Source organism: Oryzias melastigma, linkage group LG12, assembly GCF_002922805.2.
Source record: "Oryzias melastigma strain HK-1 linkage group LG12, ASM292280v2, whole genome shotgun sequence".
Taxonomy (NCBI): Eukaryota; Metazoa; Chordata; class Actinopteri; order Beloniformes; family Adrianichthyidae; genus Oryzias; species Oryzias melastigma.
Genome location: NC_050523.1, coordinates 20,665,797 through 20,678,239, shown reverse-complemented (window position 1 = coordinate 20,678,239; position 12,443 = coordinate 20,665,797). Strand labels below are relative to the sequence as shown.

Sequence of the window (12,443 nt, the reverse complement as noted above, 5' to 3'; positions counted from 1 at the left end):
AGGGATTCATCGTGTTCTGAAAACGGATTGATGGATGGCAATGTCATGTGTGCCTCCGTTGTAAAATTGGTGTGAATGGTGGGAGGCTTGCTTGTTTATTAAGCCCCAAACAGTTACTTGGTGAGCCACCAAAGTATCCATCCATCCATCCTACAAACCTGCCTTTTACATTCAAAGCAGGATGAAGGAATGGGTAACGCGTTGCTGGAACATAACCAGCTACTTAACATTGAAGGCGGGGTACACCCTGGACAGTTTCCCAGTCCGTTACAGGGACAGACAGGGACAATTCAGAGTCACCAGTGAAGCATGTTTTGGACTGTGGGAGAATGCTGAAGAGAAAACCCACACACCCACAAGGTGAACATGCAAACTCCACCCAGCTGGGATTCCAACCAGGGCCTCACTCTGACAACCAGAGCAGCCGTGGTGCAGAGATAGGGCGGTCGACCTCTGATGGGAAGAATCCAGGTTCGGTTTCCGCCCATGTGTCTAAAGCCTCATTGTGTCTAAATCCTTGTTTCCACAGAGCGGTTCGATCTGGTCCAGTATGGTTAAGAATGGTACGGTACTGTCTCAGTTTCCACTCACTTAAGCCTCTCTTCCTGTAGAAGCCATATGTGTGACAATATATCATCTTACTCCCAGTAGGAGGATTCTGCATTTGTATTTAAGGGACAGACAACGATAAGGATAACAGAAAATAAATGTCAATGTGTTTAGATATACCAAAAGGTCATTCAATGACTGGAGCGAACAGTAAATGTGCATCAACCTCACTCTGGTCAAAACACTCTCAGTAGCTCAGTTTTAGACTTAGCTTCTTTAACACTTCCACTGAGCGCTTGTTTTCATGGTGCATGCGTGGTGTAGACCGCTAGTATGTCGCTAGCTCACCCTGTATCACATCGTCGCCAAGGATACCATGTTCGTTTGCAGTTCCCTCGCAGACCAGGCCTTGCTGTAGTTTGCAGGCTTTTTCAATACAGACTCCTCAAAAGAGTGCACAGAAAGTTGCAAAAACCTCAATGCTTACAAACGTTAGAAACGTTAGCTTAAATGAGCGCTATAGTTGCGATTTCTAATGTTGTCATCATTTTTAGCCAATCAACATGTGGTTAGTATGGCTCCGCCCCAACTGTTCTGTTCCACTTTTCAATGGACCGACAACCAATGGGGACCCTCAAGAGGTACGGGCCAGCTCTGTTTATATGTTCAGTTTAATAATGGAAACACTCAAAATATCGTACCAGACGCTAAGTGGAATCGAGTCGTAAGTGTCCCTGGGAAAGACTCTGATGATTGTAGGCTGGCACCAGTGTGAATAGGACTGTGACTGTCAAACACTTTTGCTTTCAAAGGTAGAAAAGCGTCACATAATTATACACCATTTGCTATTTTACCATTTACTCTGAGGCAAGACTCCTAACCAATACATCACTGTTCAGCTCAATTCAGGCTTGATTTTTGAACAAACTTTATTTGAAAGTCATTGTCGTTCATCAAAACATTTACAATAAAGTCATTCATTGAAGCATTTTTGTATGAATGCTGTGTCACTTCATCCACAGTCTGACAGTCATGCATCGCAGCGCTTTTGTCTTTGAGGTTTTAGCCTGGGTGGTGCTGTGCATATTAAGTGAAATGATTTTTTTTGCATTTCATAATGCTAAAAAAACTGTTTTTATCTTTTATACCTTTTGTTTTTTTGCAAAATCCACTCACAAGTCATCTGGATAATTAAACTGGAGGAGTGATCTGTGATGCTCGTTGTCTTTAAAGGAGTGTGTGGTCAGAATGAGTTGTAGCTTCTCATATTTATCAGATATAATATTTAAAAATGTCTCTTTTTTTAAAAAAAAGGCTCATGAAAAACATTAAATAATAGACAGTCAAAGCTCATTGCTCTCAAACACTGAAGCAAATATTACAACATGTTTGATTTAAAAGCCCTTGTGACACTAACTTCCTTAAACTGCATTTCCTTTCCATCTGTTCAAACAAACTCTTTCTTGTCACCTGAGTTTCCTCCTTAGAATTCTTACCTCTCCAAAGAGAAACAATGTTACCTTTTACCTTTTTTAATTTTCAAAAATACAGGGAAAAAATAGTGAGATCTATAGGTGTTGTGTTATTATTGTGTACTTTTTTGAAGGTAATTGTGCATTGTTTTGTTTTTTCAAGGCTCAACAATCGTGGCCAGATTAAGGGTCATATTAACAGCTCATTATTGGTATAAAGTGAACTTTGTGGTAAACAGGTCAAACTGGTAAAGCCAGCATCCAGTCAGCAGGCTCTATGTTAATAAGGGAATTAAGGAGGAGCCTCAGGCTGCAGCTCGCTCTGATGTTTGCTGTGTAGTTCATGGACACCTGTCTGGAAGGAGTGAGTAACACCTGTTAAAAACCTTTATTTTGTGTGCATCTGTGAGGATCTGTTGATTTTTGGCGAGGAGCAGAATGCTGAGACGAAGCTGTGCTCATGGGAGGATGTCTCTCGGCCTGGGCTGGAAACCCTCCTCCCTCCTCTGCTGGCTGAGCACAGCAGCACTGGTGAGCTCAGGTAAGACCTCCGACACAGGAGCGCGTCAGTCCACACACAAACACGTGTACAACTCTAAACCGCAAGATAAAACGTTATTTCCAAAGCTGCGTCTGTAACCTCTCTGAGAGGCAGGCCTCAGCAGTCTGCCTCGTGTTACCATGGTAGTCCCAGCCTGTCCACGGAGGTTTGAAGATTATTTTGCAAGAAGATTGTTGACTCCCCAATGTTCCGGGGATTTGAGCTATCTCTTTCTCTGTCTTTTTTTTTTTTTCTTCCTTTAGGCTGCGGCTCCCTACAGATCGAGCGGCACATCATATTCTCTCTAGGAAGTACACACACTAGCAGTGCGACTTTAAATGTTGTTTCATTTCATGCCCATAAACGCAGAAGTGTACAGGCTCCAAGTGGAATAAAAGCATTACACGGATTGTTATAACAAGACTAAGCGAAAACCTTGAAACCCTGAAGAGCTTATTTATTGTTCTGTCTCACATTCAGCTGGAAGGCAATCTTAGGTTTAACCCTAGCTTTTCCTGCCTCACACTTTTAGATTTCATTTTAAAGAAACACATTAACATACACTTTTTTGTAATAGGAATTAGTTTGTTTCTATAAGAGGAAGTGAAGAAATGTATTATTTTCTCCCTTGTGCTTATTTGAAACGATGAGAGGAATTTATCTTGCAGAAGTTGAGATTCTGTTTTTGTGAAGAACATTGTGGCAGATTCACTTTTATTCTGACACAAATTGCACACTTGCTTAACGCTTGAAACATTACCAAATTGCATCTTTGTCAAACTTTGCTATGAAATTAGTCTTAAACTCTTATTTAATCCTCACAACCCATTTGGCTGCTGCTCTTGTTTTTGTTAGTTTAGGAACAAACAAAAAAACAAAAATACCCATAAAGTTAACTGTCTAATGAGGCTTAGTTTATGTAACAAATAATACAATAATGAGAGTTTTAATGAATAATAGAAAACAGGATACTGTTGTGATGGGTGTAAATCCTGTTTTTTCAGGTATGGAAGGAGCTATCGCGATGAAAGTGACTTCTACGGGTTTGCAGACGATACACAAAGCTGCCGGAGACAGCGTGATCCTAAACTGCAGCTACACTCCGGGTCCACTTGACACCGGAGAGCTCGACATTGAATGGTCTGTGGTGAGTCCGGACAGCACGCAGAAAGATCAAATGGTAAGAAGTGCGAAACAGAGGTCAATCACCACATAAATCTCTTTAAAAAACACACTTTATTGGACTTTTTGAAAATAAAAAATAATTTTTTGTTATCAGTATAAAAGTTTCCTGATTATTCATTGATTTGCTGAGCAGCACGCTGATGATGAGCCATGACTGGCTGAGCAAACTGAAGACATGCAAAGTTAGAAATAAAGCAAATGTTTTCTCCGCTCGTCCTTCCAAGACACCTCCGTATTTACAAGAAAACGATCTAAAAAGAGCTCATCCGTGAAATTAAAGTCTGTGGTCACACACATTTTAGAAAAGTGGGAGTTGAACCTGAATGAGAACAACATGACACTTAACAAAGGACATGAAAGGAAATTGAAATGTTGTTAACACTCCTTCTTACTCATACATTCAGGATTTTTACTAGGTCGTTCTTTTAGAGACATTTTGATTATCTTCTGTTTTCAAAGCATTCCCAGTAGGCTTTTAATTTTCTGGGACATAGTTTCTGCAGAGTGGCAGGAGTTCATTAGAAATTCACCTTTACGTCGTTAGGGGAACTATTAGTGCAGAGTAAGCCCATCCCCACTTCCCGTCATCCATCTGTTTACATGCTTTTTAATGGAAAGAAAAAAGACTCACCCCGACTTGTGGGTTCGTAATTCTTGATCTGTAACTCATACAATAAATTTTGTGCATAATTTTGTGTAATTGCAATTGTGTCTTTACATGTACAAAAATGACAAAACAAAAAAAAAATACAAAATACAATTTACACATGCATATCTTAAAATTACAACAGCTTGAAACTAACTACACAGACACATTTTTTAAAAAGTGCACACAAATTGCCTGATGCAAACACACAAAACCACATTTACCATGTGAGACTCTCCACGTCTCCAAGATTCATTCGTAAGTGATGCGTTTGAATGCTGCTAGAATGGTGAGTTTTCTTATCAGCCGCTTTGAGCTTAGATTGTGAAAAATATCTGGTGACAACTTGACATTTTCCCACTTTCTTAAACAGATATGCCTGATAATTCATATTACAAAAGTGCAAATATGCGTTTATTTAAATATTCAACACTAAAGTTTCTTTATTCATATCGCTTCCTGAGGGCTGCACTTTCCCTAGAGTGCCTTCACCAGGGCACTCTTCCATGAGCGGGCGCCGCGAGGTCCTCCTCGACACCCAGAGAGCGGACAGAATCTGGTCACTGAGAAAAAATATGGCGCCCCAAAATTAATAGCCAGAAGTCCCCTCCCCCTGCCTGAGCCAGCCACAAAAACATCGTTTTAAGCTTTCGACCCTTTTTTCCTGCTTCGTCTCTCCTTTATCGACCCTTTTAGCCGTTTTTGGCAGACTTTTTCTCCGGAGGTAATTGGATGTGAACATATAGATTTAAACACTTGTTCATTGACTTGAAAGAAATAAAATGGTTAGCGTTCTTTGTCTCATTTGAACAGTTCTCAAACTGATTATTCACATTCAAAAGCTGATAGTTCTAAAATTGTTTTAAAATGTGATTTTGAAAGGGTTTCCAAAAGTTTATAAAATTTTCAGCTTACACAACCGCCTAAAGTTACGATTTCCACTTCTGACTAGAGATTGGTTCTGTTGGCATCTTGCGTATGACCAGAGGTCCCTCGACAGAATCAATCAGCCCTACATCTACCTTCGCTTGCTGGGTGTGGAGAAGGACCTAGAGCTTCTCCACACCCAGCGAGTGGACTCTTTGGCTGCCTGCTTGCCCCAGAGAGCCGGGAGTAGAGCTGATAGACTCGTCGTTCACTCGCTGCAGAACACCCCTCTCCTTATACAGCGGGATCAGCCAGCGCCAGGTCCTTTTCCACACCCAGGAGCGGAGCGGAACCTAGGGCTGATTGACTCTGTCTGCTTTTGGGGTGTCGAGGAGGACCTCGCTCCGTGAAGGCGCTGCATTGAAAGTGCAGTCGTGAGGGAGCACAGAGAAAAAAGAATCTTTTGTGTTGAGTGTTTTAAAAACAAATATTTAGGTTTTTTGGGTTTTTTTTGCATTAATTAGCAGGCTTATCTGTTAACAAATCAGTCTTGAGTAACAAATCAAGAATTACGCACACACAAATCGGGGTGAGACTATTTTCTCCATATTTTCCCACTAGCTTTCAGCCACTCACACCCCCAATTCTTACATTATGGATGTAACAAAAATGATGACTAATATTGGAGCTCCATAGCCAGACAATTTTGATCCAGATTGCAGCTCAGATGAGGCAAACAAAGATGTACATGGATCTATTTGTCTACAAGTGGATGCATCAGAATGGAGTGGAGCAGGGAGCTCGTTTCCACCCCATCCTAATTTCTACTCAACAAATGCGCTTATTTTCAACCTGCATTTTGTCATCTGCTCCCGATTCACAACGATTTGAATGAAGAAATTTTCAGAAATGCTTAATTTTCTTAGTACATGTCCTAAATCAGCAGAAAAATTTATAAAAAAAACATGTTAAAAACACTAAAACTTCATTTTTATCAGTGGGGCTTTAAATGTTCTATTAGTATATTTACTTTTATGTGGCATGAAAGTACAATGTTTGGAACTGCATGAAGTTTGTTTGTTAAATAACAACTAAAAGTGTACAATAAACTGACAGGATCCAGTTTTTCCTGCTTTAGACAAGTTATAATTACAGATTAGTGAACACAAAACCTCATCCATAAACACGACTGTTACAGCTGAACTGACCCGACACAAAAGGCTGCACTTTATATCAATTTTGTGTTGAAATATTTGAAATACTCAGAGGTAAACTGCTGGAACCAGACAATCCTGACAGCTTAATACACTTATTATGCTGATATGTGAGAAAACATTTGCCCGATTGTACATTCATGAGACACAAAAAGAGAAGCTAATTATGCACAGACAGCGATTAACAGTTCTTTTTTGGATTGTGTTTCCGTCCTGCAGACACTCAACACGTCCCCCTGAGTGGCTCTGTGCTAATTAAGAAAAATATATCTGTCTAAATGCATTCTCCTCCAAATACTTTCTCATTTTGCTACTCCGCCTCATCTAGTGCTTGGCAAGAGTCACGCACCGAGTCTGTCACTGTTTCTGGAAAAATGCTCCCTGTTGCTGCTGGAAAAAGGCCAGTGACGGTGCAGACAGAACTCCACATTACGGGAAAAAAACCAAACTAACAGGATTTGAAAGATTTAAAACAAAGTCTCATTAAAGCTTCTGACCTGGGGGTGTGATTTGAGTGTGGTCACAGGCGTTCACATCGCATTTTGTTCTCTAATTGAGAAATTACTCTGCATCTAGCTGCAGCTTCCAGAGTCATTTGCTGAAGTCTTGTTCGGTTGTCTTCATTTTCCTGGCAGCTCTTGTCGTATGCGAGCAGCACACAGTACCAGCACGACGACCGGTCCACCGTTGGGGGGCTCAGCTTCGCCTCAGGTGACCCCTCCAATGGTGATGCCTCTCTGTTGATCGAGCAGCTGTCACCTGCTCACACATCCACCTACCAGTGCAAAGTGAAGAAGTCACCGGGGGTGGACATGCAGAAGACGTCCCTGGTGGTGATGGGTAAGCTGGTGCATCCTGCCGTTGGCGCTCAGCATGTTATACAGAGCATAATTTTTTTTTTTTTTATATAGGAAATCCCAACATATCTGAGCTGAACTGACCTTTTTTTATAAACTCTCCTAAGAAAATGTATTTTGTTCTGCCGTCAAAATCTCCCACCACTTCTGTTCACGGCGGTCCAACTTTTGTGACTTTCAGTTTCCTGATTACTCCATTACTCTGCTGTCTGCCGGTTCTCGTCTGCCGTCATCTTTGTTTTTTCCTGGAGCTGCATGACTGTCAGGAGCTGGAGGTCTCGGGGGATCTTGGCTTGTTGTTTTTCCAGCCCCTTCAGCTAGCTTCACAGCGTACTCCTGCCCCACATTGACTCTTACACATGTATCTTACTACACCCTGCACCTTTGACCTCACATCTTCAGAGATTAGGCCCAATTACTCATTGACTTTTATCCTCAGGGTAGAGCTTCTGACAGACTTGACCATTTTTTGTTAAAAATGTGTCACATTTTCTGTTCCTTTCGAAATAAAGAAAAAGCTTATATAAGTATTTAAGCATACCACAAATATACACAAATATACTTAATCTCTACTAAAAATGGGGCAGTATACTTGGAATTTACTTTTATATATACTATCTAAACCAGAGTTCTCAAACTCAATTTACCTTAGGGCCACTGAAGGCAGAGTCTGGCTGAGGTATGGGGTTCCATTTGTACCAAAAACATGTTTTTCCGTCCCCTGTCTATATCTTTGGTCCATTCTCTATGTCTACTGAACAAGTTTATTAAACATTTGTTCATGTCCATGTACTATAAGCGATATTTTCTGCATGTCTTGTAAAACGACAGGAGCTAACGATGCTAGCAACTTTTGCTAACGACTTTTCTGATGACCAGATCCAACGACAATAGCAAATGCAAAGGTTTAAACACAAAGCAAGCTGAAACATCACAAAGCAAAAAAAAAAAAAAAAAAAAAGCTATCAATAAAGAAGCATGGCCATGCAGAATATATCGCTAAGTAGTATGTCAACATGAGCAAATGTTCTATAAACTTGTTCAGTAGACATAGTTGACGCAAAAACATGTTTTTGGCACAAATGGAACCCCATACAGCACTGGCTGCACATATTGAGAAAATTATGTGCAAATAGTCACTTTCAAAAATCATAAAAAAGTAAGGAAGTCATTAATGTGGTCTGTGGAGGGGGGTGCCAGGTTTACTACTCTAAAAGTTTCCCTGCTAGAACCCCCGTGATCTAAACAGTGTAAACTTAGAATACTTGAATACTTCATCAATTTAGTCTGAAGAAGTATTCAGTTGGTATACTTTCCAAATTACACATAGTATATTTGCTATACTTATACTAATTGACGTTCTGGGTGTCTGAAAACTACTGGTGTCCCCGACTTGTATTAGACGTGGAGGAGTCCTTGACCAAACGTCAATATGTGACGATTTGGGAGTGAGAATGTGTTGCACGTTCACACACTGGTGCTGGGACACCAGGACCAACCGATAACCATCAGCACCAGTGTGGGGTTCAGGGTCTTGTCCAAGGACACTTGAACACATGGGCCAGGAACTACACATACAATGGGAACTACACATACAATCCTCCGATCAGGTCGACTGCTACATCTGCACTATGGTTGCTCCTTCAGCACTAAGCGAGAAATTTAAAGTCCTTTAAAAAGACATTTCCACTGGAAATGAAACACTGGAACAGAAAACAAACATAAAAAGACTATATATACAGTAAGTAAAAGCAACGCTAGGAATAATACAATTGGGAAAGACTGAATGATCCATAGACAGTAAGGCAGTCCGGATAGTGCTGTGAATCGAACAGTTTGGACTAAACTGAAACTTAGGACAAATTTGAGTCAGCACTTTGGAAAACTGATTCCATTTGTGTGCTGCACAACACCTAAAAGCATCTCCACCCGGTTTGGTTCTGACCGCAGGTTGTACCAGCTGTCTGCTGCCTGCAAATCAGAGTCTTGCTGGGTTTGTGTTCCACATAGACAATTTAGTGATTCATAAAGGAGAAGAGGAACTTTAAAATTCTAGCAGCAATGTGAGCCTCGGGTTCTAAAATGTTTTTTTTCAAACCAGACAGAGCTGTCACAGTAGCCCAGAATGCAGGAGATCAAGACCTTTGAATTGCTTATTTGTAAAGCTGGTTTACTAATAGTTCTAATGTAAGCACTGATGGTCAGTATTGAGTCAACTGTGTCAAATTCCTTTTTTTACATCAGCTTTGTCTTAGTTTTTCTTGAGCAGAGCTCTTTAGTAGCTTTGCTTCCTGTTTCCAAAAAACAATAACTTCTGTTTTATCATTGTCTAACTGAAGGTCATTTGACTCCATGAAAGAAAACAGCTTGTTAAGTGTTGCCTGCATGACCTATAATGTGACTTTTTTTCATCTGTGTACATGATCTTGGGGTGAGCTACTTGTGTAGGTGCAATTAACAGTCGTCCCGAGGTCAAATCCTGAGGGACTCCATAATTTAAAGGACTATTTCAGATTCACGGTCACCATGGAAACTACATAGAATTAACCCTATTGTGAACTATACTTAATAATATCACTTATTTTTCCAGCCTCTTAGATCAAGCAGTGTTAAAGCTAGACTTTTTCCTATATTGCACTGTGGGGGGTTGTGTTAACAGTAAGAAAAAATAAGGAAAGATGTTTATAATTTGGAGTAAGATATAGAAAAGCTCTTAGTCACATGAACCCGCATGGTTGCTGCAGTTCTTTGAGCTGTCCAGACATGTGCATTAACATTTTCACTCTCCAGGCTCACGAAGTTCTCTACAATCTTAAAACTGTGCACTGCTCACCTGAGTGCCCCATACAGATTTGACCATTTTCCACCTGTATCCACACGTAGGCAGGCGAGACCATGGCTTGAATTAGCTTTCAATCCAGAGTTGCACATGCAGCCCCCCATCTGTTCTCCTTTGTGCTTTTTTGCTGCTCATTACCTGGATCAGGTGTGTTCAGCCAATCAGAACAGGAAAACAGCTGAGTCGGCTAATCAGGGTCTGTGGAAAACAGGCTAGGTGGGAGATCTCAAGAACTTGAGCTGAATCTAAATTGCTTCTCCTACCCCTACGGCTTCTACCTTCATTTATCCTTCCAGGCAGAGAGATGTGGAAAACTAGTGTCTTCAAATTTGGACATTACTATCATTTGATGATTTTATCAAAAATCGCCGGTCATCTACGTTAGTGCGTAGCTGGCAGCACTGAATACGTAACATCAGTTTTATAACTTTAAAAAGTCGCACCAAAGCTGAAACTCATTACCTACATTTTTATGTAAACATCTGTGCTTCAGAGCACGTCAACGTGAAGAAATGCATTTCTACTCCATGCCACAAGAGCGGCGGAGATCACTCAAACGGTGGAGAGAAAACCAGCCCCAAGTCCCTGCAGCTCCTTTTTAAAAGAGTTTTTGACACCAATGCAGCTTCAAATGCCCCAACAATTGGAAAAGTGGGTGGGAGCCAGAGGTGTAGGGAGGCAATTCTCATTTGGCCTAGGATATATTGGCAATCAAGAACCAAAATCTAAGGAGGATATTATTGATAACACTCCCCAAAAAGGCTTATTTAACCACCTTTCAGTGGTTTTGTAGCTAACGTTTATCTCAGAGATTAGAAGAAAATTAATGTTTTTGTAAAGTTTAATTTTGTTCTCAATCAAAGTTCTCCAGTTTTTTACGTCTTTTCTTTTTTATTTAAGTTCTTACATTTTAAAATCTTTCCAAATACAATTTGTTTTTATTAGTTGTCCTGAAAAGGTAATGGTAGGACTTATTGGCGACTTTTCTGCAGCCACTAAAATGAGATAGATGGGCGTAAAGCCATTTCCCACAAGAAAGGAGGCAAATCCTGGGTCACGTGAGCAAGGAGGGGCAGGGGATGAAAAATGTAACTAACCCTCATTCTACCAGGAGTGTCCAAATCCAGGCCTCGAGGGCCGGCCTCTTGCTGGTTCTCCAGAAATTCTTACTCATCTTCTGATTACTAGGAGTGTAGGAGAAAATTGATTTGGCGATATATCGCGATATTTTGTTTAGTGATACTTGTATAGATTAAAAAAATCCTGAAAATATTTAATTAATTTTTATGAGCTTCCTTCAGTGTTTTACTTTTGTTTTCTGCCAAAACCCCCACCTGCTAATTAGCAGAACAGCACTTAGCCTCTTTGAGCAGCTCTACACCACACCAGAGGAACAACATGTTGCAAGAACCAGCTTGCATTAAATGTTCAGTCAGCCTTACAGTTTTTGTTGATAGGAGACATGTACTATTTAGTTTACATACATATATATATATATATTGTAACATGTATCGTGACACACGTATCAGGATGTGTTTCATATTGCCAGACTGTAGCCAATACACACCCCTACTGATCACCTGCATCAGGTGTGTTTAGGCAATAAGGAGCTTCAGTGGCAGGTTGGTTGGGAAACATGTAGGACACTGGCCCTCAAGGCCTGGATTTAGACACCCCTAACTCTTAGATCTTTAATCTGGTTTGTACACTTTCGAAGTGAAGACATTTATTCCATTTAACTATTTGTTCAGTGTGTTAAAAGCACCCCATCCCCTCACCCATCATCTCTCCTGTCATCACACCACCAAAACATTCACTTAGCTGAGTTAAAGCCCTTGGATTTACAGCTGCGCCTTAATGTTGTTTCTCTTCTCAATGGAACTTTCAACACGGCGTTTGCAATAAAAAATGAATCACAAGAAATCATCTCTTTCTTGAAAAAAAGCACATTGTTAAGTGAATTTCCATTAGGAACCTGTACGTGTCACTTTAAAGAGGCACGCTGCGCACAAACAGTGTCGAGAAGCAGGAGGTCTTTTTAAGGAGGATGTTAAATGTTCGTAGTCCAATGTTGCAGCTCTGCAGCTTTATTTAATTAAACTTTAATTTCATACACATCTTCCTGCTGAATTATTTATCTATTTTATCCATCCGTGTGTGTTGTAAATCACACTGATTAGATTAAGAAAATACTCTCATTGGTATAGAAAATATGCATCAAACTTCTGTTAATTATTTAACGCATATTAAAAATATATCTAAAGCAGATTGAC

At 40.4% G+C, this 12,443-nt stretch overlaps 1 protein-coding gene across 2 annotated transcripts in view; it reads left to right on the top strand.

Annotated features, from left to right (window-relative positions):
• Nucleotides 1-2,098: 2,098 nt before the first annotated feature.
• Nucleotides 2,099-12,443, top strand: part of vsig8a (V-set and immunoglobulin domain containing 8a) — a 30,481-nt gene continuing 20,136 nt past the window's right edge. The window contains exons 1-3 of one of the 2 annotated variants that reach the window (XM_024298862.2): nucleotides 2,099-2,385; nucleotides 3,567-3,742; nucleotides 7,110-7,314. In XM_024298862.2, the coding sequence (XP_024154630.1) occupies nucleotides 3,569-3,742; nucleotides 7,110-7,314 (379 nt within the window). In that variant the 5' untranslated portion in view covers nucleotides 2,099-2,385; nucleotides 3,567-3,568. Of the gene's footprint in view, nucleotides 2,563-3,566; nucleotides 3,743-7,109; nucleotides 7,315-12,443 lie in introns of both variants that reach the window. The other variant, XM_024298860.2, reaches the window with a different exon arrangement.